Genomic DNA, 27,991 nt, shown 5'->3' with positions numbered 1-27,991 from the left:
ATACAGCTGGAGGAGGTAATTATGTGATTGTTGTTCATACCGCCCAACATTTGAAGATGCAAGGTGACATGGGCATGTGGTGACATGGCCACGCCCCCGTTGTGCCTTAAAGGAGTTATCAGACAAAAAAAAATGAGTTTCACTTACCTGGGGCTTCTACCAGCCCCATGCAGCCATCCTGTGCCCTTGTAGTCACTTACTGCTGCTCTGGTCCCCCTGCGTCAGCTAGTTTAGTTTTTGCCGACCTCGGGTTCCGTGGGCCGCATTGTGTACATTTTTACGCATTCCCGCTGGTGCAGGAACGTTAACACATACGTTTTTGTGCGTTAATGGTTCAACGCAGAAATTTTTATGCATGGAACCACTAACGCGTAAAAACGTATGTGTTAACGTTCCTGCACCAGCGGGAATGCGTAGAAATGTACGCAATGCGGCCCGACGACCCCGAGGTCGGCAAAAACTAAACTAGCTGACGGAGGGGGACCAGAGCAGCAGTGAGTGACTAGGACAGCACAGGATGGCTGCATGGGGCTGGTAGAAGCCCCAGGTAAGTGAATCTCATATTTTTTTTTTTTGGCCGGATAACTCCTTTAACCACTTGCTGACCGCCTACTTCATATTGGCGGCGGCAAAGTGGCAGCCCCAGGACCACGTAACGCAGAATGGCGTCAGGTCCTGGGGCACTGTTTTGCCGGGGATCGCGCGCTGTGATGCACGCGCATCCGCCGGCAATAGGCTCCGCCCACCCGCGACGTCAACCCGCCGGCCAATCGGAAGCGCCGGCGGGTTGTTAACCCGACGATCATCGGATAGGAAGCGTATAATACGCTTTGTAATGTTTACAAAGTGTATTATACAGGCTGCCTCCTGCCCTGGTGGTCCCAGTGTCCGAGGGACCACCAGGGCAGGCTGCAGCCACCCTAGTCTGCACCCAAACACACTGATCTGCCCCCCCTGCCCCCTGATCGCCCACAGCACCCCTCAGACCCCCCCCTGCCCAGCTCCCAGACCACTGTTTGCACCCAATCACCCCCCTAATAACCCATCAATCACTCCCTGTCACTATCTGTCAACGCTATTTTTTTTTTATCCCCCCCCCCTGCCCCCTGCCCCCTCCTGATCACCCCCACCCCTCAGATTCTCCCCAGACCCCCCCCCCCCCCCTTGTGTACTGTATGCATCTATCCCCCCTGATCACCTGTCAATCACCCATCAATCACCCCCTGTCACTTCCACCCAACAATCAGCCCCTAACCTGCCCCTTGCGGGCAATCTGATCACCCACCCACACCAATAGATCGCCCGCAGATCCGACATCAGATCACATCCCAAATCCATTGTTTACATCTATTCTCTCCTCTAAACACCCACTAATCACCCATCAATCACCCATCAATCACCCCCTATCACCACCTGTCACTTTTACCTATCAGATCAGACCCTAATCTGCCCCTTGCGGGCACCCAATCACCCGCCCACACGCTCAGATTGCCCTCTGACCCCCCCCTTATCAATTCACCAGTGCATTAATTGCATCTGTTCTTCCCTGTAATAACCCACTGATCACCTGTCAATCACCTGCCAATCACCTATCACCCATCAATCACCCCCTGTCACCCCCTGTCACTGCCACCCATCAATCAGCCCCTAACCTGCCCCTTGCGGGCAATCTGATCACCCACCCACACCATTAGATCGCCCGCAAACCCGCCGTCAGATTACCTCCCAAATGTATTGTTTACATATGTTATCTTCTCTAAACACCCACTAATTACCCATCAATCACCCCCTATCACCACCTGTCACTGTTACCTATCAGATCAGACCCTAATCTGCCCCTTGCGGGCACCCAATCACCCGCCCACATGCTCAGATTGCCCTCTGACCCCCCCTTATCAATTCGCCAGTGCATTAATTACATCTGTTCTTCCCTGTAATAACCCACTGATCACCTGTCAATCACCTGCCAATCACCTATCACCCATCAATCACCCCCTGTCACTGCCACCCATCAATCAGCCCCTAACCTGCCCCTTGCGGGCAATCTGATCACCCACCCACACCATTAGATCGCCCGCAGATCCGACATCAGATCACATCCCAAATCCATTGTTTACATCTATTCTCTCCTCTAAACACCCACTAATCACCCATCAATCACCCATCAATCACCCCCTATCACCACCTGTCACTTTTACCTATCAGATCAGACCCTAATCTGCCCCTTGCGGGCACCCAATCACCCGCCCACATGCTCAGATTGCCCTCTGACCCCCTCTTATCAATTCGCCAGTGCATTAATTACATCTGTTCTTTCCTGTAATAACCCACTGATCACCTGTCAATCACCTGCCAATCACCTATCACCCATCAATCACCCCCTGTCACTGCCACCCATCAATCAGCCCCTGTCACTGCCACCCATCAATCACCCCCTGTCACTGCCACCCATCAATCAGTCCCTAACCTGCCCCTTGCGGGCAATCTGATCACCCACCCACATCATCCGATCGCCTGCAGACCCGCAGTCAGATCACCTCCCAAGTGCATTGCATCTGTTCTCTCCTCTAAACACCCACTAATTACCCATCAATCACCCCCTGTCACTGCTACCCATCAGATTAGACCCCTATCTGCCCCTAGGGCACCCAATCACCCGCCCACACCCTCAGACCCCAGCCCTGATCACCTCGCCAGTGCATTACTTGCATCTATTCCCCCCACTAATCACACCTTGAGACACCCATCAATCATCTCCTGTCACCACCTGTCACCCCCTAGCACACCTACCCATCAGATCAGGCCCTAATTTGCCCCATGTGGGCTCCTGATCACTCGGCCAAACCCTCAGATCCCCCTCCGATCACCTCCCCAGTGCATTGAGTGCATCTATTTCCCCTCTAATCACCCCCTGAGACACCCATCAATCACCTCCTGTCACCCCCCTAGCACTCCTATCCATCAGATCAGGCCCAATACAACCTGTCATCTAAAAGGCCACCCTGCTTATGACCGGTTCCACAAAATTCGGCCCCTCATAGACCACCTGTCATCAAAATTTGCAGATGCTTATACCCCTGAACAGTCATTTTGAGACATTTGGTTTCCAGACTACTCATGGTTTTGGGCCCGTAAAATGCCAGGGCTGTAGAGGAACCCCACAAGTGACCCCATTTTAGAAAAAAAGACACCCCAAGGTATTCTGTTAGGTGTATGACGAGTTCATAGAAGATTTTATTTTTTGTCAAAAGTTAGCGGAAATTGATTTTTATTGTTTTTTTTTTTCACAAAGTGTCATTTTTCACTAACTTGTGACAAAAAATAAAATCTTCTATGAACTCGCCATACACCTAACGGAATACCTTGTGGTGTCTTCTTTCTAAAATGGGGTCACTTGTGGGGTTCCTATACTGCCCTGGCATTTTAGGGGCCCTAAACCGTGAGGAGTAGTCTAGAAAACAAATGCCTCAAAATGACCTGTGAATAGGACGTTGGGCCCCTTAGCGCACCTAGGCTGCAAAAAAAGTGTCACACATGTGGTATCGCCGTACTCAGGAGAAGTAGTATAATGTGTTTTGGGGTGTATTTTTACACATACCCATGCTGGGTGGGAGAAATCTCTCTGTAAATGGACAATTGTGTGTAAAAAAAATCAAACAATTGTCACGTACAGAGATATTTCTACCACCCAGCATGGGTATGTGTAAAAATACACCACAAAACACATTATACTACTTCTCCTGAGTACGGCGGTACCACATGTGTGGCACTTTTTTACACCCTAAGTGCGCTAAGGGGCCCAAAGTCCAATGAGTACCTTTAGGATTTCACAGGTCATTTTGCGACATTTGGTTTCAAGACTATTCCTCACGGTTTAGGGCCCCTAAAATGCCAGGGCAGTATAGGAACCCCACAAATGACCCCGTTCTAGAAAGAAGACACCCAAAGGTATTCCGTTAGGAGTATGGTGAGTTCATAGAAGATTTTATTTTTTGTCACAAGTTAGCGGAATATGACACTTTGTGAAGAAAAACAATTCAAATCAATTTCCGCTAACTTGTGGCAAAAAATAAAATCTTCTATGAACTCACCATACTCCTAACGGAATACCTTGGGGTGTCTTCTTTCTAAAATGGGGTCATTAGTGGGGTTCCTATACTGCCCTGGCATTTTAGGGGCCCTAAACCGTGAGGAGTAGTCTTAAAACAAAAATGACCTGTGAAATCCTAAAGGTACTCATTGGACTTTGGGCCCCTTAGCGCAGTTAGGGTGCAAAAAAGTTCCACACATGTGGTATTGCCGTACTCAGGGGAAGTAGTATAATGTGTTTTGGGGCGTATTTTTACACATACCCATGCTGAGTGGGAGAAATCTCCCTGTAAATGGACAATTGTGTGTAAAACAAAACAAACAATTGTCATTTACAGAGATATTTCTCCCACCCAGCATGGGTATATGTAAAAATACACCCCAAAACACATTGTACTACTTCTCCTGAGTACGGTGGTACTACATGTGTGGCACTTTTTTGTACCCTAAGTGCGCTAAGGGGCCCAAAGTCCAATGAGTACCTTTAGGATTTCAAGGGTCATTTTGAGACATTTGTTTTTAAGACTACTCCTCACAGTTTAGGGCCCCTAAAATGCCAGGGCAGTATAGGAACCCCACAAATGACCCCATTTTAGAAAGAAGACACCCCAAGGTATTCCGTTAGGAGTATGGTAAGTTCATAGAAGATTTTATTTTTTGTCACAAGTTAGCGGAAAATGACACTTTGTGAAAAAAATCACTTAAAATCAATTTCCGCTAACTTGTGACAAAAAAATAAAGTCTTCTATGAACTCACCATACTCCTAACGGAATACCTTGGGGTGTCTTCTTTCTAAAATGGGGTCATTTGTGGGGTTCCTATACTGCCCTGGCATTTTAGGGGCCCTAAACTGTGAGGAGTAGTCTTAAAAACAAATGTCTCAAAATGACCTGTGAAATCCTAAAGGTACTCATTGGACTTTGGGCCCCTTAGCGCAGTTAGGGTGCAAAAAAGTGCCACACATGTGGTATCGCCGTACTCAGGAGAAGTAGTACAATGTGTTTTGGGGTGTATTTTTACACATACCCATGCTGAGTGGGAGAAATATCTCTGTAAATGGACAATTGTGTGTAAAAAAAATAAAAAAAATTGTCATTTACAGAGAGGAGCATAGTGAGTCCGTGGCAAATTTCATTTTTTTTTGTCGCAAGTTAGAAGAAATGGAAACTTTTTTTTTTTTTTTTTTTGTCACAAAGTGTCATTTTCCGCTAACTTGTGACAAAAAATAAAATCTTCTATGAACCCACCATACCTCTCAGTGAATACTTTGGGATGTCTTCTTTCCAAAATGGGGTCATTTGGGGGGTATTTATACTATCCTGGAATTTTAGCACCTCATGAAACATGACAGGTGGGCAGAAAAGTCAGAGATGCTTGAAAATGGGAAAATATACTTTTGGCACCATAGTTTGTAAATGCTATAACTTTTACCCAATGCAATAAATATACACTGAATGGTTTTTTTTTTATCAAAGACATGTAGCAGAATAACTTTCGCACTCAAATGTATAGGAAATTTTACTTTATTTGAAAAATGTCAGCACAGAAAGTTAAAAAAGTCATTTTTTTGACAAAATTCATGTCTTTTTTGATGAATATAATAAAAAGTAAAACTCGCAGCAGCAATCAAATAGCACCAACAGAAAGCTGTATTAGTGACAAGAAAAGGAGGTAAAATTCATTTAGGTGGTAGGTTGTATGACCGAGCAATAAACCGTTAAAGCTGCAGTGGTCTGAATGGAAAAAAAGGCTCTGGTCCTTAAGGGGTTTTATGACTGCAGTCCTTAAGTGGTTAAGCCGCACCTCTGCTTTTGCAGAAGGGTGACAATGGGGGGGAGGAGGGGGCCAGTGTGTGGGAGAGGGTTACACTGGGTGGAAAGGAGGGTGCCACTGGGTGAGGGAGGACGGTGCCAGTGGGAAGGAGGAGGATGGCAGTGGGAAGGAGGAGGGTGGCAGTAGGTAGGGAGAAGGCTGCCAATGGGCAGGGAGAAGGCTGCCACTGGATAGGAGAGGGTGCCTTGAGGTGGGGAAGTAGGGGGTTGACAGTGGGTAGGGAGGAGGGTGCCACTGGATTGGGAGGTGGGTGCCTTTGGGTGGGGAGGTGGGTGCCAGTGGGTAGGAGGGGGTTGCCAGTAGGTGGGGAGGAAGGTTGCTAGTTGGTAGGAGGGGGTTACTTGGCTTGGGGAGGTGGGTACCAGTGGGTAGGAGGGGGTTGCCAGTAGGTGGGGAGAAAGGTGCTAGTGGGTAGGAGGGGGTTGCTTGGCTTGGGGAGGAAGGTGCTAGTGGGTAGGGGGGGGGGTGCTTGGCTTGAGGAGGTGGGTGCCAGTGGGTAGGAGGGGGTTGCCAGTAGGTGGGGAGAAAGGTGCTAGTGGGTAGGAGGGGGTTGCTTGGCTTGGGGAGGTGGGTGCCAGTGGGTAGGAGGGGGTTGCCAGTAGGTGGGGAGAAAGGTGCTAGTGGGTAGGAGGGGGTTGCTTGGCTTGAGGAGGTGGGTGCCAGTGAGTAGGAGGGGGTTGCCAGTAGGTGGGGAGGAAGGTTGCTAGTTGGTAGGAGGGGGTTACTTGGCTTGGGGAGGTGGGTGCCAGTGGGTAAGAGGGGGTTGCCAGTAGGTGGGGAGAAAGGTGCTAGTGGGTAGGAGGGGGTTGCTTGGCTTGGGGAGGTGGGTGCCAGTGGGTAGGAGGGGTTTGCCAGAGGTGGGGAGGAAGGTTCTAGTGGGTAGTAGGGGGTTGCTTGGCTAGGGGAGGTGGGTGCCAGTGGGTAGGAGGGGGTTGTCAGTAGGTGGGAAGGAAGGTGCTAGTGGGTAGGAGGGGGTCAACTTCTGTCAAGGTGACAGGGCTTGCATGTACTTGTAGTCCCCCAGCCGGAGTAAGCTATAGGGAGGTGTGTGGAGTTATATAGTGGAGAGAACTCTTCCTCTCCTCATATCCTCATCCATCTACCACTACCAGCACTGCTGTAACATCACAGGAATGGTAACAGTGGAAGGGGGATGTGAGGAGAGAAGGCCAGCTGGAGAGGAGGCAGAGGGAGGACAGGACTGCAGCACGCTGTGAGTATAGTGCACAGGTAGCTATAAACCAGCTTATTATGCTTTCCTGCAATACTCTGCATGGACCTACCACCCTCAAGTGACAGCAATGGGGAGTGCTGGGGGAGGGAGATCCTGAATCAGTTTTACCACTGGCAACTGTACAGATCACTCTTCTCTTATTTTCTATCCAAAGGCAGCAGCTTTCTGTATAGATCACATGACCACATTACTGAGGATGGATGAGGACCAGAGTCACATGACCGAGAGGATATTCAACCTCACTCTGGAGATCATCTATCTACTGACTGGAGAGGTGAGGAGGATTCTGGGAGGTCACATGACATCGCTCTTATCTCTATTAATAAAACACACCTGTCTGTAGAGGTGAGGAGGATTGTGGGAGGTTTTGTGACGTTAGTGTTGATCTTTCTATTCAGAGTTTTCCTCCAGTGAAGTCTGGTGATCATGTGACCATCACGGTGCCCCCACCTCATTCCCTGATATCTGAGGGACACAAAAAGCAGAAGATTCTGGAAGTCACCAGGAAGATGATGGAGCTGCTGACAGGAGAGGTGAGCAGTGCTGGAAATTATGGGACATTATCCAGTAACAGTAAGGGGTGTGTCTAGGTAGTGACTGTATTACTGTGTGTGTCAGGTTCCTGTGAGATGTCAGGATGTCTCTGTCTATTTCTCCATGGAGGAGTGGCAGTATATAGAAGGACACAGGGACCTCTACAAGGATGCCATGATGGAGAATCAGCCCCCCCTTACATCCCTGGGTAAGAGAAGACTTTCATTTTTTGAAAGAGCAGAATAGGGGGATTGTCCACCTAGATCCCCCATCATCTGATAAACACATAGAGACAATGTATTCAGTCAGTGTGTGTGTTTCCTTCAGATGTAACCAGTAACAGAAACCCACCAGAGAGATGTACAGGTCCTCTTTATTCCCAGGATTGTCCACAGGAGGATACCACCATCTCCCACCATTATCAGGTAGGTGGAACAGAAAATCATCATAGATTCCAAACTGTGTGACATTTAATTTTAATTTTGCATATGCTGTTATGTGTGTTCACAATTTAAATTATCTCTCATTTTGTGCACTTAGGATGGAGAACTGATACATGTAAGTGCTGTGGTTAAAGAGGAAGAAGAAGAGACGTATGTGAGGAGTGATCAACAGTCTGTAGAGGAGGGTGACATGATGAGGGCAAGTAAAGAGGAAGAAGAAGAGACATGTGTGAGGAGTGATCAGCAGTCTGTGGAGGAGGGTGACATGATGGGGACAAGTACAGAAGAAGAAGAAGAGACATGTGTGAGGAGTGATCAGCAGTCTGTGGAGGAGGGTGACATGATGGGGACAAGTACAGAGGAAGAAGAAGAGACATATGTGAGGAGTGATCAGCAGTCTATGGAGGAGGGTGACATGATGGGGACAAGTACAGAGGAAGAAGAAGAGACATATGTGAGGAGTGATCAACAGTCTGTAGAGGAGGGTGACATGATGGGAACAAATAAAGAGGAAGAAGAAGAGACATGTGTGAGGAGTGATCAGCAGTCTATGGAGGAGGGTGACATGATGGGGACAAATAAAGAGGAAGAAGAAGAGACGTATGTGAGGAGTGATCAGCAGTCTATGAAGGAGGGTGACATGATGGGGACAAATAAAGAGGAAGAAGAAGAGACATATGTGAGGAGTGATCAGCAGTCTATGGAGGAGGATGACATGATGGGGACAAGTAAAAAGGAAGAAGAGACATATGTGAGAAGTGATCAGCAGTCTATGGAGGAGGGTGACATGATGCGGATAATGAAAGAGGAAGAAGAGATGTATGTGAGGAGTGATCAGCAGTCTGCAGAGAAAGGTGACATGAGGAGGACATCTATAGAAGAGGAACCTCTTACAGAGGGCAGGACAGGTGAGTAATGAGAATTACATATAGAATACATGTGTATCTTGATATGATCATGTCACTGCTCACTAGAGACTGGCCACATTATGGTTATGTTACCTATTCATGATAGATTTTTTTTTATCCAAAACCATCATCCTTGATTTATTTATTTTGTTGGGGGGAGGGGGGCAGGGCTGTGGCGTTGGTACAAAAATCCACCGACTCCTCAGTTTAGGATTCCATCGACTCCTCGACTCCGACTCCTCTAATTTGCATATTACAATCTTGTTGATTGAAAGTATGTAACATAAAATGCATCTCTTAACTGCCAACGCTTAGAAATTTTAAAAGACGACTAAAGTTAGAGGGATATGGAGGCTGCCATATTTATTCCCTTTCAAACGATACCAGTTACCTGGCTATTTGGCTGATCTTCTGCCTCTAATACTTTTAGTCACAGCCTAAAACTAGTCCTTGGTAAGAGTACTTGTAGAAGGTACAGACAGGAACAAAGAACATGGATCAGGCCCTAGGCCAGGGGTCTCAAACTCGCGGCCTGCGGGCCATTTGCGGCCCTCGATACAATATTTTGTGGCCCTCGCCGGCAAAAGCTTCCTTATAGTTCGCTTCAGTGCTCCCAAGTAATCCGCCGCATCCCCGCCGCTAAACAAGGGCTGCAGAGCCCCCAAATTGCCCAGGGGGGCAATCCGCCGGCATTTCCTGGAAGGGGCGGAGCTTTCAGCTTTAGCTCTGCCCCTCCTGACGTCAATCGCCGCACGGATCGCCGCCTCTCCCCGCCCCTCTCTGTGAAGGAAAAGTGAGAGGGGTGGGCAGAGGCGGCGATGCGCCGCGGTTGTGAAATTCCTTATGCGGCCGAGCCTCATCCTGACTTTGCCTCCTGCGGTCCCCAGGTAAATTGAGTTTGAGACCCCGGCCCTAGGCAATGTAACTGTGGGTACATGTAAGAGTGATGTGCAGGTACTCTGCAGGGGAATGAGGGGATTCTTCCTCCATTACACATTCTTCATGCACAATCTGAACATGGATCAGGCCCTAGGCAATGTAACTGTGGGTACATGTAAGAGTGATGTGCAGGTACTCTGCAGGGGAATGAGGAGATTCTTCCTCCATTACACATTCTTCATGCACAATTCACACATGTGGCTTTTCCGGGGCATTGCACCACGCTAGGTATGTAATGCCACATAGACTTACATTGGCGTAGCATTTGCCTGCTGCCAAATGGGACAACACAACGCGCCACTGTGAAAGGCCCCTCAATTAAGAACATTAAAAAGAAACCGTAACCAAGAATTGAACTTCATTCCAATCAGTAGCTGATACCCCCTTTCCCACGAGAAATCTTTACCTTTTATGAATCGAATCATCAGGGGGCCTGTATGGCTTATATGGTGGTAAAACCACTCCCACAGTGTGATGTCAGCACCTCACAGCACTGAGGTGCTGTCACACTTTGGGACCTTGTTGCATTGTGGGAAATAACAGTTGTTTCCAAATGCCAAAAAAGCAAGCAGCATCTCCTTCCAGTGACATCACCTGCCAGCAGTAAAAATGTCACCATGTGATAAATGTCAGAATTTAAATCAGGGAGAGGAAAGATATTACAATGGGCAAACACTGACTAAATCATTTATACATAATTATTGTAAAAATGAAGTACTTTTTTCATGATGTTATTTTCACAGGAATCCCTCTTTAAAGGACTATTTTTGTGGTTGGTTTTTATTTTTTCTTTCACTCTTTGTGGGTATAAGTAAGTGGTACTCAGTACCCCAATACTCATTTCAGCTGGGGAGGGGCAGGCAGTGTGTAATGACTACCTGGAAACCCCGTGGAACTTCCAACGCTTTGGCCAGGGATTAATGTAATATTGCTGTATAAGGATTCCTGGCAGCTATACCAGCCACATGGTCCATGGTATTGGGGGACTCTGGGAGAGCGGGGCAGCCAAGTCTCCCCCTCAGTCCTTGTCCAATCCATGGACACTCCAGTGCCCAGGAAGAGGTGGGGGTGTTTCACACTCTGGAGGAGTTTTATGGATGCATCTAGAGTTCCCCTTTAAGAAGGGGACCCCCAGATGCCCTCCCTAGGTAAAATGAGAATAGGGGTACTAACATACCCTTTACCCATTTCCACAAAGAGTTAAGATGAAATAAAAATGCAACCATAAAAAAAGTCCCTTATTAATCTTAATTAACCATAAATACTTACCTTTTGTTACTCCCCCAGATAGTATCTGAAATGATCCAGAGCCATATTCTCTCGATACCCGACAAATGCCAGAGAATGGCACATTTGTTGAGCATTGCCCCAACAAATATCGCTGCACAAGTCGATCCCATTCCCAACCCTGGACTGACTATATGAAGCATAACAAGTCCCAGAGCAATGACATCCTGACTTCTGCTGCACACGTAGATCCCATTCCCAACCCTGGACTGACTGTATGAAGCATAACAAGTCCCAGAGCAAAGACATCCTGACTTCTGCTGCACACATCAATCCCATTCCCAACCCTGGACTGACTATATGAAGCATAACAAGTCCCAGAGCAAAGACATCCTGACTTCTGCTGCACACGTCAATCCCATTCCCAACCCTGGACTGACTATATGAAGCATAACAAGTCCCAGAGCAATGACATCCTGACTTCTGCTGCACACGTAGATCCCATTCCCAAACCTGGACTGACTATATGCAGCATAACAAGTCCCAGAGCAATGACATCCTGACTTCTGCTGCACACGTAGATCCTATTCCCAACCCTGGACTGACTATATGCAGCATAACAAGTCCCAGAGCAGAAACATCCTGACTTCTGCTGCACACGTCAATCCCATTCCCAACCCTGGACTGACTATATGAAGCATAACAAGTCCCAGAGCAATGATATCCTGACTTCTGCTGCACACGTCGATCCCATTCCCAACCCTGGACTGACTATATGCAGCATAACAAGTCCCAGAGCAATGATATCCTGACTTCTGCTGCACACGTCGATCCCATTCCCAACCCTGGACTGACTATGAAGCATAACAAGTCCCAGAGCAATGACATCCTCACTTCTGCTGCACATGTCAATCCCATTCCCAACCCTGGACTGACTATATTAAGTATAACAACTCCCAGAGCAATGACATCCTGACTTCTGCTGCACATATCGATCCCATTCCCAAACCTGGACTGACTATATGCAGCATAACAAGTCCCAGAGCAATTATATCCTGACTTCTGCTGCACACATCAATCCCATTCCCAACCCTGGACTGACTATATGAAGCATAACAAGTCCCAGAGCAATGACATCCTGACTTCTGCTGCACACGTCAATCCCATTCCCAACCCTGGACTGACTATATGCAGCATAACAAGTCCCAGAGCAATTACATCCTGACTTCTGCTGCACACGTCGATCCTATTCCCAACCCTGGACTGACTATATGCAGCATAACAAGTCCCAGAGCAATTACATCCTGACTTCTGCTGCACACGTCGATCCCATTCCCAGCCCTGGACTGACTATATGAAGCATAACAAGTCCCAGAGCAAAGACATCCTGACTTCTGCTGCACACGTCGATCCCATTCCCAACCCTGGACTGACTTTATGAAGCATAACAAGTCCCAGAGCAATGACATCCTGACTTCTGCTGCACACGTCATTCCCATTCCTAGCCCTGGACTGACTATATGAAGCATAACAAGTCCCAGAGCAATGACATCCTGACTTCTGCTGCACACGTCAATCCCATTCCCAACCCTGGACTGACTATGAAGCATAACAAGTCCCAGAGCAATGACATCCTGACTTCTGCTGCACACGTCGATCCCATTCCCAACCCTGGACTGACTATATGAAGCATAACAAGTCCCAGAGCAATGACATCCTGACTTCTGCTGCACACGTCAATCCCATTCCCAACCCTGGACTGACTATATGAAGCATAACAAGTCCCAGAGCAATGACATCCTGACTTCTGCTGCACACGTCAATCCCATTCCCAGCCCTGGACTGACTATATGAAGCATAACAGGTCCCAGAGCAATGACATCCTGACTTCTGCTGCACACGTCGATCCCATTCCCAGCCCTGGACTGACTGTATGAAGCATAACAAGTCCCAGAGGAATGAGAGAAAGAGAGGCAGGCAAATCTATGTAATACACGTTGAGGAAACGCGTCATGTGTTCCTACGTCATCACGCTGTTCCTCCCAGGCCTCCACTCTCTTCCCTGACAGCCGCACACCCAGATGCTGCCATCGCGTAAGGTTTAAATGATCACCACTGCTAAGCAGATCTGCGTGGAAGAAATTTGCAGCGGACTTCCAAATACACATACACTGCACGTGAGTACCGGCTTTGCCGGTTAAAAGTTATATAGGCAGGGCTGTGGAGTCGGTACAAAAATCTTCCGATTCCGACTCCTCAGTTTATAAAACCTCCGACTCCGGGTACCCAAAATGGCTCCGACTCCTCGACTCCGACTCCTTAGTGTAATACTTACCAGGGCTGGTGGATTTTGTACAAAATCATCCGACTCCCGACACCGACTCCTCAGTTTATGAAATCACCGACACTGACTCCACAGCCCTGTATATAGGGGCATATAGCTTGAGCTGGACTTTGCTCACGGTCCCTGAGGGGGAGCTGCGCTTTACCGCTAGCCTTGTGGAAAACTTGCCTGCACCTATATTCTGGTTGCTTGCATGGCTGAGGGGTTGTGCACGTGATGAGAGTGTACTTCATATGGAAAGAGGCGTGCTAATGAGCACATGGGTTGGATTGGAAAATAGCATGAACTGGTGACAAATATAACTGATGCTACAAGATATCCTTAAGGCTGGGTGCACACATAGCAGAAACGCTAGCGTTGCGTAAAACACTGCGTTTCATGCAGCAATGTTAGTCAATGGGACACAGAAGAAGATGCATTGTACTGCGATTTACGGTATGCGTTTTGAAAACGCTGGTTTTGTTGCATAATATGCAGTCTGGCTGCCAAAACGCACATAATGAAAGTCTATGGTGATGTATATGCATAGTGTTTTAATGCGTTTTACGTGCGTTTTTTGATTATTAAATGTTGATGGTGTATTTCCGCTTTCTCTTTACTTCCTGGTTATTTCGGATAAAGGGCAGGTAAAAAAAAATCGCATTCAAAACGCATGCAAAACGCAAATGCGCTTTCAATTAGCAGACCGCAAATGCACCAAAACGCAACAAAAATGCAAACAAACGCAGTAAAATCGCACCTGCAATTTTCAAATGCGAAACGCAATAAAAGTGCAATTAAAAAATGCAAACGCCCCCCCAATAAAACGCACCTTTTTCACACTATGTCATATGTGAGCCCAGCCTAAAGGGGCCTGAAGAGAAATGAATACCGGTAAACTGTTATCAATAGGTGCACCTATATGGAAAGCTTCTGGGATAACCTATCATCGCATCACTATATTCAAGAGAGTTTTACATGGTTTTAAAAGTTTGTGAGATTTAGCTGGCATTAGGATATATTTAAAGGGACACTGTAGGGGGGGTCAGGGGAAAATGAGTTAAAGTTACCCGGGGCTTCTAATGGTCCCCCGCAGACATCCTGTGCCCACGCAGCCACTCCCCAATGCTCCGGCCCCGCCTCTGGTTCACTTCTGGAATTTCAGACTTTAAAGTCTGAAAACCACTGCGCCTGCATTGCCGTGTCCTCACTCCCGCTGATGGCACCAGGAGCGTACTGCACAGGCCCAGTATGATCTGTGCCTGCACCGCGCGCTCCTGGTGACATCATGGGAAGCGAGGACATGGCAACACAGGCGCAGTGGCTTTCAGACTTTAAAGTCTGAAATTCCAGAAGTGAACCGGAGGCGGGGCCAGAGCATTGAGGAGTGGCTGCGTGGGCACAGGATGTCTGCGGGGGACCATTAGAAGCCCCGGGTAACTTCAACTCATTTTCCCCTGATCCCCTACAGTATCCCTTTAAATAAAAGGTTTATACTTGTTGATTTCCTAGGCTCCCTATGCTTTATAAATAATTGTGATGTCAATATAGGTGAAACGGTACAAATATAGATAGGTTGATATCCTGCATAATTTGTTTGTTGTTGAAGAAAAAAAGTCCCCAGTACTAAAAGTAATTGCTTAAGTGAAAAAAATGCAGGTCTGTGGAGTTGGTACAAAAATCATCCGACTTCGACGCTTCACTTTATGAAACCTCCAACTCCAGGGACCCAAAATTGCTCCGACTCCTCGACTCCGACTCCACAGCCCTGAAAAGAATGAGTATTTTGCAGTTCTCCTCTCTTCCTCATATAATATTGAGCTGAGCTGCCTCAGTGACTTTGTCATGGGCTATATTGGTGTACAGGCACAAAGCATTGGTCACACCCATTGGTGTAGCATCCAATATCCCAATTCGTTCTACCTGAGACGAGCTAAAACGTCACAGGGCATTTGAGAGCACCATGCGCCACCAATAGGATGTTATGGGAATTACGGCTTTAGCGGCTCTCAGTCATTTGGGCGCCGTCTTTTGATAAATTACGATATAACAGCATAATTTTGCCCCAGGAAATAGCTGGCAGCTGAATTACTTCTTACCCCAAAGTCCACAGCGACTTGGAGGGGGAATAGTAATTAACACCGCCGGGACTTTTGCAGGAACAGGGTGAGCCTTTTAATGGCTTTGCCCTGCACCCAAATTTCCTGATGCCTTAATTACATGCATGCTCTTTCTACCTACTGCAATAAATGCCTTGTATCTTTAAAGAGGAGCTGTCAGCCATACTATCGCATAAAAAAACACATATGAAAGTAGATAAATACTTGCTCTACTTACATAACATACTGTATGTATTGCACTCTCACATTTTGATTTTAGTGATTTTTCTATAGTAAAAAAATAGAAAATCCTACTTAGCATTTTCCATCTTGACTGTGTCTGTTTTGAAACCAATCCTGACATCATTTTCTCCCTTACTCTCCTCTGCCTGATTGTGTATGCATTGCCCGCCCTCCTCCCAGTCTTCAGACACTCCCACCCAGCTCTGCAGTAGGAAGTGCATTGTCATAAATCATCATTGTGTGACTTTGCAGAGCTGGTTTATTTGTATGGATGGATTTCAGCAGCTGCTGGGGTGAGTGATTTTATCAGCTTATCAGATTTTATCACCAAATAAGAGGCAGGGAAACCGGGGAATGATGTTTTATGGAGGAGAAAAGTAAGAGTGATTTTGAGTTTTGGATTGCCTGATTAGCAGCCATATTACTTGTTTACCAGATAAAAATAAATAATTGATTTTTTTTATATTATGCCCGACAGTTACTCTTTAAGGACAAACATACCAGCAGATTAAGGAACCGGTCCAGATACTTCCCTAAATGGTGCACACAGAATGAGAAGTAAAGCCAATAATGAGAATCAGTAAGGTCTGGGACTCACTAGCAGCGCATTTCTGAGCGCTTGTGATTTGAGAAAAACTCTTGCTGATGTAATGATATGGGGGATGAAAAATCACATCCCTCAAGTGGGATCACACCCATAGCATTACATTACAAGAGCTTTTCAAATCACAAAGCGCTTACAAAAGGCTTAGAAAAGTGCTGCTAGTGGGTTCCAGGCCTAAGGCATATATTATCTAATGCTCTATTATATGTTATACAGTAAAGGAGGTGACATGGCTAGCCAGGATTATACAGAGTGTAGGAGAAGACATGGACAACTTCCACAAAAGCTGCCTATGTTTTTATAATAAAAAGGGATGAGGTTTTTACACTGCGGAGGTTTCTATTTGTCTCAGGTGATTATGCTGGAGGCCGGAGCTTAGAAACAGAGTGGTAGTTTGTGGTGAGAGAGACCCTAAACTTCCAATCTGTGCAGCTAGTCCCGGTCACTAGGGTCCTTCAGTCTGAGGAGTCCCCACTGTTGGTTGTGGTGGGGGGCTGTCACCTGTGTGACCTGCAGACAACTACATCCAGCAAGCAGACAAGTGTATGCAGGACCTGTCTGAGGGCAGAAAACATGGACTAGTTGCACCATATGTTACTTATATTCATTTGAGCATTGTCTATGTAGTTGAAAGGTGGAGCACCTGTATTATTTTGTGACACCTGGTAAATTGTATTTGTTATAAAATTAGTTTAGCCAAATGCAACACTGAACGTAGCGATGTGTTCTGTTGCGGTACGGAGGGGGAGGGGAGGCAGAGGGACAAACATGATGGGGTGAGTGGGAAGAAGGGCGGATCCCCAGGCTGGCAGATGGAGTTGGGTTGGCGCTGTACACATAGGCGGTCATTTTTGCCCACCTTGGCCCCATTTTATCTAGCGTGTGTATGGGCCTTCAGCTGTAGGGAGGGGCAGCGAGATGCAAATAACTTTATCTTGTATGCAAATGTAATGCTAATTGTATGCAGATAAACACATTTGTAAGGAAATACATTTGATTGAATTCCAAGCTAAATAAAATGTTCATGCAAGCCAAAGGTATAGTCATGTGATTGGCCGCCTGTAATGAGCACAACCTTCTGCAGTTCAATGTCAGGCTGGTGACAACTCTGACTGATGCAAATTGCATGCTAATTATATGCAAAGTTATGCAGCTGCTGCATCTGTTCCATTTCTAATCTGCATAAACTTTGCATGAACTTGGAATTATCAGCAGCTCACTGACCCTCCCTAATGATAATTGCTCCTCCCCTCAGAATTCTCTAACAGGAAGTGATGATGTTTCTCTATTTGCAGGGCGGAGTCCTGGCATCAGGAACCTCTCAGAGACTAGTCTGGCTGTATCCACAGACTGTACAACGGATGGTGATGTCACTGGACAAGAGTCTCCTGCAGATATCCTGGCTACACCAAATATTCCCCCAGACTCCCCTCACCTGTCAAACCCCGGGGAGCCTCAAATACAGCACAGTTCTCCCCCTGCTGGAGGGTCTTATTCCTGCTCTACATGTGGGAAATCTTTTGTGTGGAAATCCAAGCTTGTCAGACATGAGAGATCTCACACTAGCGAGAAGCCCTATTCATGTGCTGAGTGTGGGAAATGTTTTGGACAGAAATATCTTGTCCAACATGAGAGAACTCACACTGGTGAGAAGCCCTATTCATGTGCTGAGTGTGGGAAATGTTTTTCACAGAAATCATATCTTGTCCAACATGAGAGATCTCACACTGGTGAGAAGCCCTATTCGTGTTCTGAGTGTGGGAAATGTTTTGTGAGGAGATCAAAACTTGTCAGACATGAGAAAACTCACACTGGTGAAAGGCCCTATACATGTGCTGAGTGTGGGAAATGTTTTGGACAGAAATCATCTCTTGTCCAACATGAGAGAACTCACACTGGTGAGAAGCCCTATTCATGTGCTGAGTGTGGGAAATGTTTTGGACAGAAATCATATCTTGTCCAACATGAGAGAACTCACACTGGTGAGAAGCCCTATTCATGTGCTGAGTGTGGGAAATGTTTTTCACAGAAATCATATCTTGTCCAACATGAGAGATCTCACACTGGTGAGAAGCCCTATTCATGTGCTGAGTGTGGGAAATGTTTTTCACAGAAATCATATCTTGTCCAACATGAGAGATCTCACACTGGTGAGACGCCCTATTCATGTGCTGAGTGTGGGAAACGTTTTTCACAGAAATCATATCTTGTCCAACATAAGAGATCTCACACTGGTGAGAAGCCCTATTCGTGTTCTGAGTGTGGGAAATGTTTTGTGATAAGATCAAAACTTGTCAGACATGAGAAAACTCACACTGGTGAAAGGCCCTATACATGTGCTGAGTGTGGGAAATGTTTTACCCTGAAATCAACTCTTGTTCGCCACGGGCGATCTCATACTGGTGAGAAGCCCTATTCATGTGCTGAATGTGGGAATTGTTTTGGGCAAAAATCACAACTTGTCAGTCATAAGAGAACTCACACTGGTGAGAAGCCCTATTCATGTGCTGAGTGTGGGAAATGTTTTGCATACAAATCATATCTTGTCCAACATCAGAGAACTCACACTGGTGAGAATCCCCATTCATGTGATGAATGTGGGAAATGTTTTGCATACAAATCATATCTTGTCCAACATCAGAGAACTCACACTGGTGAGAAGCCCTATTCATGTGATGAATGTGGGAAATGTTTTGCAATCAAATCATATCTTGTCATACATGAGAGATCTCACACTGGTGAGAAGCCCTATTCATGTGCTGAGTGTGGGAAATGTTTTGGAGAGAGAGGAAATCTTGTCAAACATGAGAGAACTCACACTGTCGAGAAGCCCTATTCATGTGCGGAGTGTGGGAAATGTTTTGGGCATAAATCAAGTCTTGTCTTTCATGAGAGATCCCACACTGGTGAAAAGCCCTATTCATGTGCTGAGTGTGGGAAATGTTTTAGAGTGAAAGGAAATCTTGTCACTCATGAGAGAACTCACACTGGTGAAAAGCCCTATAGATGTGCAGAGTGTGGGAAAGGTTTTGCAGACAAATCATGTCTTGTCCAACATGAGAGGTCTCACACTGGTAAGAAGCCCTATTCATGTGCCGAGTGTGGGAAATGTTTTGTACAGAAATCAGAGCTGGTTATACATGAGAGATCTCACACTGGTGTGAAGCCCTATTCATGTGCTGAGTGTGGGAAATGTTTTGGATTGAAAGAAAGCCTTGTCAGACATGAGAGAACTCACACTGTTGAAAAACCATATTGATGTGCTGAGGGTGAGAAATAATTTGAACATAAATCACATTTTATCAGATTTGAGAGTTCTTACACTGGTGAGAAGCGATACTTATGTCCTGAGTGTGGGTAATGTTTTAGTGATAAAAGAATCCTTGTGAGACATGAGAGATCTCGCTCACACTGGTGGTGTCAGGGAAACATAGCTTCTGATTCAGTGAACCAGGACTGGCCACAGCACACTGCTCTCCATCTCCCCAGCATAGCCGAAAGTAGAGAGGATGGAGAGTGGAGTCAGCCAATAACAGGTTTGTTCAGCTCCGCATATCCCTCTCTCATCACTGGTGAGAAGCTCTTTTACTTCTCCGAGTGTTGGAAATGTCTTGGCCATCTCATCACTGGTGGGAAGCTCTGTTACTGCACCGAGTGTGGGAAATGTCTTGGCCATCTCATCACTGGTGGGAAGCTCTGTTACTGCACCGAGTGTGTGAAATGTCTTGGCCATCTCATCACTGGTGGGAAGCTCTATTACTGCACCGAGTGTGGGAAATGTCCTGGCCATCTCATCACTGGTGGGAAGCTCTGTTACTGCACCGAATGTGGGAAATGTCTTGGCCATCTCATCACTGGTGAGAAGCTCTGTTACTGCACCGAGTGTGGGAAATGTCTTGGCCATCTCATCACTGGTGAGAAGCTCTGTTACTGCACCGAGTGTGGGAAATGTCTTGGCCATCTCATCACTGGTGAGAAGCTCTGTTACTGCACTGAGTGTGGGAAATATCTTGGCCATCTCATCACTGGTGAGAAGCTCTGTTACTGCACCGAGTGTGGGAAATGTCTTGGCCATCTCATCACTGGTGAGAAGCTCTGTTACTGCACTGAGTGTGGGAAATGTTTTGGCCATAAGTGTTCTATTACAATGTGTCTTTGAATTCTTGCAAAGTGCATCCACAAGAATATATAGATTAACTCACATCCATTAAATTAGCAACTCTGAGGACTAATGATTGGAATCCATCAAGATCCAATAGAACTGTCCAGGTAATACAAATCTGGTTCAAAATTGAAAATAAATCAATGAATAACTGATTATAATAATTAGTCATGAGAGTTCCTAATTAATGGATATAACTGTGCATGTGCTGCCTGGCTGCATGCGCTCTCCTGTCGCCAGGAGCTTTCTGTGTCTGTGCAGGTGCAGAACGCTTCAGGCAACGTGAACTGGCCCTCGAGAAATCCTCCAGTTGGAGCCAGTCAGCGCATGGGCAGTCTGGCCAGGCGCACTCCCCTGTCTCACTGACATTGTTGGGAGGATTCTGCACCTGTGCAGTACGCTCCAGGCAACGTGAACGTGGCGAGGGGGGGAGCGCCTGGCCGGACTGCGCAAGCGATGACTGGCCCCAACTGGAGGATTTCTCGGGGGCCAGGTGTGGGTGAAGGAGAAGGTGACTGAGGACGATGAGGGAGCGATCAACCTGGAGGAAGCCCCGTGTATGTATACAGTGATCAGCCTGGAGGAAGCCCCAGGTATGTATACAGTGATCAGCCTGGAGGAAGCCCCAGGCATGTATACAGTGATCAGCCTGGAGGGGCTGGAGGAAGCCCCAGGTATGTATACAGTGATCAGCCTGGAGGAAGCCCCAGGTGTGTATACAGTGATCAGCCTGGAGGGGGCTTGAGGAAGCCCCATGTATGTATACAGTGATCAGCCTGGAGGGGCTGGAGGAAGCCCCAGGTATGTGTACAGTGATCAGACTGGAGGAAGCCCCAGATATGTATACAGTGATCAGCCTGGAGGAAGCCCCAGGTGTGTATATAGTGATCAGCCTGGAGGGGCTGGAGGAAGCCCCAGGTATGTATACAGTGATCAGCCTGGAGGAAGCCCCAGGTGTATATTCAGTGATCAGCATGGAGGAAGCCCAAGGTATGTATACAGTGATCAGCCTGGAGGGGCTGGAGGAAGCCCCAGGTATGTATACAGTGATCAGCCTGGAGGAAGCCCCAGGTGTATATACAGTAATCAGCCTGGAGGGGGCTGGAGGAAACCCCAGATATGTATACATTTTTTAAGTGGCCCATCTCCGGTACACTTTAAGTGCTCCCTCTTTCTTATCTTAGGAACTATGAAAAAGTGTCTAGTGAAACTAGTTTGGCTTAGTGAGTGCAGAGTGACTATATCTGGCATCCACTGGCTTATCCAGACAGGTCATTACAGTCTGATCGAGCGATGTGATTACAGTGCAGGAGATTTGGGTGCAGCTGGCGCCACCATAGGCCGTAATAGGAATTACAGCTACAGCGGTGCACAGTCAGTAACTCTGGTGCCGTCAGAAGACGGAGCTGAAGTTGCTTCTAAAACATTGTAATATGGCCGCCAGCATTAGCTGTAAGCCGAATTACATCATTCCCCACTATCCACATGGACCTGGAGGGGGAATAGTAATTAACGCCCCTGGGAACTTGTGCAGCAGCAGGATAAGCCATACCGGCTGTATCCTGCGGCCAAGTCTCCCGGTGGCCAGTTCCTATGTATGCAGTCTGATTTGCTCTTTTTCCCTCCAGTGCGGACATGTTTCTCAGCAGCATCTCTTCTCTCTAGCACCTATTCACTCAAAGCCTGTTTCCTTATTGTGCTCAGTCTTGATGCACATTTGTTTTCATCTCTTCCTGAGGTTTTGCTTTCACTATTGTTTCAAATGTGGGAGTCTTCTTGTTTCCAATGATCACCCTTTTGTAATGGTTGAAATGTAATGTATGTGATTCCTTTTACAATCGCAAAAGACAGAAGGGAAACAGAGAGAAATGCACCCTGTATGTATTTAGAGAGTTTAGCCTGTCTAATTCCTCCTCATCTGGGACTAAGCATAAGTAACTAAGCACAAGTTGTCATTTAATCCCTCAGCTGTGTCAGCTGGCTGCCACAGCAGACAGCTAATTGATTAACACAGGATATTAACTTTTTCTGCTTCCATGAAGCAGGAAGTAGACACACTGCAGATTATTGCTGGATTTGTATCAGCCGTAACAAAGAAAAGTTTTGCTCTAAGGCTAGGATAGGTTCACAGTGGGACATTGTGGTCTTATAATGTAGCTTATGGAACTATAATGATAAGCATTCACCAGGGCTGTGGAGTCGGTACAAAAATCCACCGACTCCTCCGGTTAGGATTCCACCGACTCCGACTCCCCTAATTTGCATATTACAATCTTGTTGATTGAAAGTATGTAACATGAAACACATCTCCTAACTGCCATCGCTTAGGAATTTTAAAAGACAACTGAAGTGAGAGGAATATGGAGGCTGCCATATTTATTCCCTTTTTATACCAGTTACTTGGCTATCCGGTGGATCTTCTGCCTCTAATACTTTTAGTTATAGACTAAAACTAGTCCTTGGTAAGAGTACTTGTAGAAGGTACAAACCGGAACAAAGAACATCTATCAGGCCCTAGGCAATGTAACTGTGGGTACATGTAAGAATGATGTGCAGGTACTCTGCAGGGGAATGAGGGGATTCTTCCTCTATTACACATTCTTCATGCACAATCTGAGCATGGATCAGGCCCTAGGCAATGTAACTGTGGGTACATGTAAGAGTGATGTGCAGGTACTCTGCAGGGGAATGAGGGGATTCTTCCTCTATTACACATTCTTCATGTACAATCTGAACATGGATCAGGCCCCTAGGCAATGTAACTGTGGGTAAATGTAAGAGTGATGTGCAGGTACTCTGCAGGGGAATGAGGAGATTCTTCCTCTATCACACATTCTTCATGCACAATCTGAACATGGATCAGGCCCTAGGCAATGTAACTGTGGGTACATGTAAGAGTGATGTGCAGGTACTCTGCAAGGGAATGAGGGGATTCTTCCTCTATTACACATTCTTCATGCACAATCTGAACAAGGTTTATGGGTGACAGACAACACCTCTGTGTTCAATGTGCACAGCATTCTCAGTGGATTCCCTGCAGCTCTGTGGGGAGTGCATATGTAGAGTATAGCACTACTGTGTAACAAAGTAAACCTGAGACAGATTAAATTAAAGTTTTATACATACCTGGGGCTTCCCCCAGCTCCCTTCAGGCAAATCAGTCCCTCGCTTTCATCCTCTGCCACCTGGATCTTCTGCTATTCCACAGGGGTACCATCTATACATGGACAACTACTACACAAGTGTGGCCCTCTATCAGCATTTAAAGTTAGTCGGAATTTCCTGCTGTGGCACCGTGCGACCTAGTCGCCTGGGCTTCCCCCAACGGCTCACTACTACCCGACTTGCATGGGGGGAGAGGGCTGCCTTGTGTAACAATGACCTTCTTGCAGTGAAATGGAAGGACAAGAGGGACGTTTACCTTCTGTCCACCATTCATGCAGACACGACAGTCCAAATTCGACGGGCAACTGAGGTCGTTGAAAAACCCCTCGCCGTCCACGATTATAATACAAACATGGGAGGGGTGGACTTCAACGACCAGATGTTGGCTCCCTATTTAGGTACCCGAAGGACCAGACGCTGGTATAAAAAGGTGTCAGTATATTTAATTAAGTTGGCAACTTACAATAGTTTTGTTCTCTACACAAAGGCTGAGAAAATGGGATCCTTCCTTCAATTTCAGGAGATCGTTTCAGAACTCCTGTATCCAGGAGGGACCGTGCCCCAACCCCCCTGATGTAGTTAGCTGGCTACATGAAGAGCATTATGCTTATAACTTTCCGAGTGCCCCAGGTCAACGCACCTCAAGAAAAGCTTGTCGTGTCTGCAAGAAGGCTGGAATAAGGCGTGACACCACTGTTTACTGTCCCACCTGTCCTGAACATCCTGCCCTATGCATAGGGGAGTGTTTCGAGAAGTTCCACTCACAGATACGCTTTTAGAGTAGGGATCTCAAAACATAGCAGTAGGCACACGAGGGTCTCTCAGGGCTCTTTCACACTGGCACGATGCGTTGCGGAAAAATGCCTAGCAAAAGTCCCACTTTGCGGTCCCCACTATGCCGGAAGTGGTTGACTAACGCTAGTGCATACCTGCGTTACAGCACGGCTCCTGCGGTGATTTGTATTGGCCCTGAAGTCATGTTAGTCTATGGCGATGCGTTGTGGCAAATTGACTAGCAAAAGTCCCACTTTGTGGTCCCCACTATGTATGTTAGTCTATGGCGATGCAAAGATTTTTACTTCATACTTGGCCGAATGCCAGACAGGGAATACCATGTACTAACACGGTATTCACTAAAGATCTGTTTTTGGCAATGTGGTGCGGCAGGCGCGACCCACCAGATACGCCGATATGCAGTGTGAAACCAGACATCAGGTTTTGAGAGACCCTAATACACAGGGCTGCCAGAAACCTTTCCTTTCACTTGGGACAAAGTGTGTAGTGTACTTTGCCACACACTGTGTTTGCACACTGTCCCATGGGGAAGGAGAGGTTTGTCCTCAGAAGGTAAGTAAAAAAAAAACAAAAAACAGGTAAGCAAAAAAGTTACAATTGTTAATGTTTGGTTAAAAAGGTTCAATATAGTTTATGAAAGTTAATGTTAATGAATTTATTGCATTGCTGCTTGCTTGTTTTTTGTGTTTTTTTTCTCTCCCTCTCTCTTTTCCTATCCTTTACCCTTCCAGGTGGACCGACTGACTGATCGTCCAACCAGCTGCAGCACTGATGGTGCATCCAGACAGAAGCATTGCGCGTCTGTCAGATTACACACAAGTTGGTGCATGCAGCGCTACAGGACGAGATTTCTCCTCCGCAGTAAGATACGTTTGCCAAGGCATATGAGCTGAGGGGCGGTGTTGGAGTTCCTATGCTTTGGCAAGCACTTTGTATCAAAATTGGCAACATTTTTTTCATCCACATCGATCGATGTGAATGGATTAATCGTGTTTGCCCAGACATAGGAGCAAAGTGGGTTTGGAACATTCTGTGGGCGGTGCTCCTATGCCCTGGCAAACGCCATGCCTTCACATTTTTCGGCAGATATTTTTTCATCCACATTGATCAATGCGAGAATCTTTGCCGTTCACTCTTCCTTTTATGGAAAATAAAGTGCATCACCCATATGCCCAATATAAGGAGTATAGCAGAAACGCTTAATACTGGCCATAAATGTAATGATTGCGGAGTCCCTAAAATGATAGGACAGACCCCACAAATGACCCCATTTTGGAAAGAAGACACCTCAAGGTATTTGCTGAGGGGCATGGTGAGTTCATAGAAGATTTTATTTTTTGTCACAAGTTAGCAGAAATTGTTTCTTTTTATTTTTTCTCACAAAGTGTCATTTTTCGCTAACTTGTGACAAAAAATTTTTTTCTATGAACTCACTATGCCCCTCGTGGAATACCTTGGGGTGTCTTTTTTTTCCAAAATGGGGTCATTTGTGGGGTGTGTTTACTGTCCTGGCATTATTGGGGGCCTAAATTGTGAGCACCCCTGTAAAGCCTAAAGGTGCTCATTGGACGTTGAGCAACTTTGCGCAGCTAGCCTGCAAAAAATGTCACATATGTGGTATCGACGTTCTCAAGAGTAGTAGTATAATGTGTTTTGGGGGTGTCTTTCCACACATACTGTGCTGGCAAGCACTACTCCTCACGATTTTAGGCCCCTAAAATGCCAGGGCAGTATAGGAACCCAACAAGTGACCGCATATTGGAAAGAAGACACCCCAAGGTATTCCGTAAGGTGTATGTTGAGTTCATAGATTTTATTTTTTGGCACAAGTTAGTGGAAAATGACACTTTGTGAGAAAAAACAAAAAAAATCAATTTCAACTAACTTGTGACAAAAAATAAAATCTTCAATGAACTCACCATACCCCTTACGGAATACCTTGGGGTGTCTTCTTTCCAATATGGGGTCACTTGTTGGGTTCCTATACTGCCCTGGCATTTTAGGGGCCCTAAACCGTGAGGAGTAGTCTGGAAACCAAATAATTAAAAATGACCTGTGAAATCCTAAAGGTACTCAATTGGACTTTGGGCCCCTTTGTACAGCTAGGCTGCAAAAAAGTGTCACACATGTGGCATGACTGTACTCAGGAGAAGTAGTATAATGTGTTTTGGGGTATATTTTTACACATACCCATGTTGGGTGGGAGAAATATCTCTGTAAATGGACAATTTAGTTTAAAAAAATTGAGAAAGTTGTCCTTTACTGAGATATTTCTCCCACCCAGCATGGGTATGAAAAGACACCCCAAAACACATTATACTACTACTCCTGAGTAGGGCGATACCACACGTGTGACACTTTTTTTTGCTGCCTAGGTGCGTAAAGGGGCCCAAAGTCCAATGAGCACCTTTAGGCTTTATAGGGGTGCTCACAATTGAGTCCCCTCCAAAATGCCAGGGCAGTACTAGTGCCCCACAAGTGACTCCATTTTGGAAAGTAGACACCCCGAGGTATTCACTGAGGGGCATGGTGAGTCCGTGGAAGGTTTTAATTTTTTTTTTGTCACAAGTTAGCATCTTTCTAAACTGGGGTCATTTGGGGGGTATTTATACTTTCCTGGCATTCTAGCACCTCAAGAAACATGACAGGTGCTCAGAAAAGTCAGAGCTGCTTCAAACTGCGCAAATTCACTTTTTTGTACCATAGTTTGTAACTGCTATAACTCTTACCCAAACCAATAAATATACACTTATTGGATTTTTTTTTTTATCAAAGACATGTAGCACAATACATTTGGACAAAAACATGTATAAAATATTTACTTTATTTAAAAAATGTTACCACAGAAAGTTCAAAATATCATTTTTTTGACAAAATTCCTGTTTTTTTGATGAATATAATAAAACTAAAAGTCGCAGCAGCAATCAAATAGCACCAAAAGAAAGCTGTATTAGTGACAAGAAAAGGAGATCAAATTCGTTTGGGTGGTAAGTTGTATGACCGAGCAATGAACAGTTATAGCCGCAGTGGTCTGAATTGTAAAAAATGGCCTGGTCACTAGGGGGGTTTAACACCGCGGTCCTCAAGTGGTTAATCAGAGTTAGATTGTTGGTTAAAGTAATCCTTAGTATCATTTTCTGCAGTAAGCTGTGTGTTCCCTGTACAAGGTTATGTTTATATTAAGATAGCACTGGAGAAATGTTCTGACTGTACTCAGTTCTGGCTGCAATGCCTGCTTAGCAAGGCTTGCCCATCAGAGACATGCACCGCAGAAGCTAAGCCTGCTGTACGCTGATATATTAATCATGTATATGGATCATAGAGCTATTAATTAATGAGTTGATCATTAATACATCTATATATTAAGGTAAATAAGTTTGGTTTCTATATAT

The 27,991-nt window shown here is 46.1% G+C and overlaps 1 protein-coding gene across 1 annotated transcript; it reads left to right on the top strand.

The window, feature by feature from the left end:
• On the top strand, nt 1–23,258 carry LOC137535451 (zinc finger protein 271-like). The gene is made up of 7 exons (XM_068257282.1): nt 1–15; nt 7,312–7,431; nt 7,556–7,690; nt 7,776–7,899; nt 8,019–8,116; nt 8,232–9,042; nt 17,773–23,258. Exons 2-7 carry the CDS (start codon nt 7,336–7,338, stop codon nt 19,734–19,736), a joined length of 3,228 nt encoding a protein of 1,075 aa, XP_068113383.1. The 5' UTR covers nt 1–15; nt 7,312–7,335; the 3' UTR covers nt 19,737–23,258.
• The last annotated feature ends 4,733 nt before the right edge of the window (nt 23,259–27,991 follow it).

Source organism: Hyperolius riggenbachi, chromosome 10 (genome assembly GCF_040937935.1).
Source record: "Hyperolius riggenbachi isolate aHypRig1 chromosome 10, aHypRig1.pri, whole genome shotgun sequence".
Taxonomy (NCBI): domain Eukaryota; kingdom Metazoa; phylum Chordata; class Amphibia; order Anura; family Hyperoliidae; genus Hyperolius; species Hyperolius riggenbachi.
The sequence above is the reverse complement of the archived record's forward strand: the minus strand, read 5'-3'. Positions and strand labels throughout refer to the sequence as shown.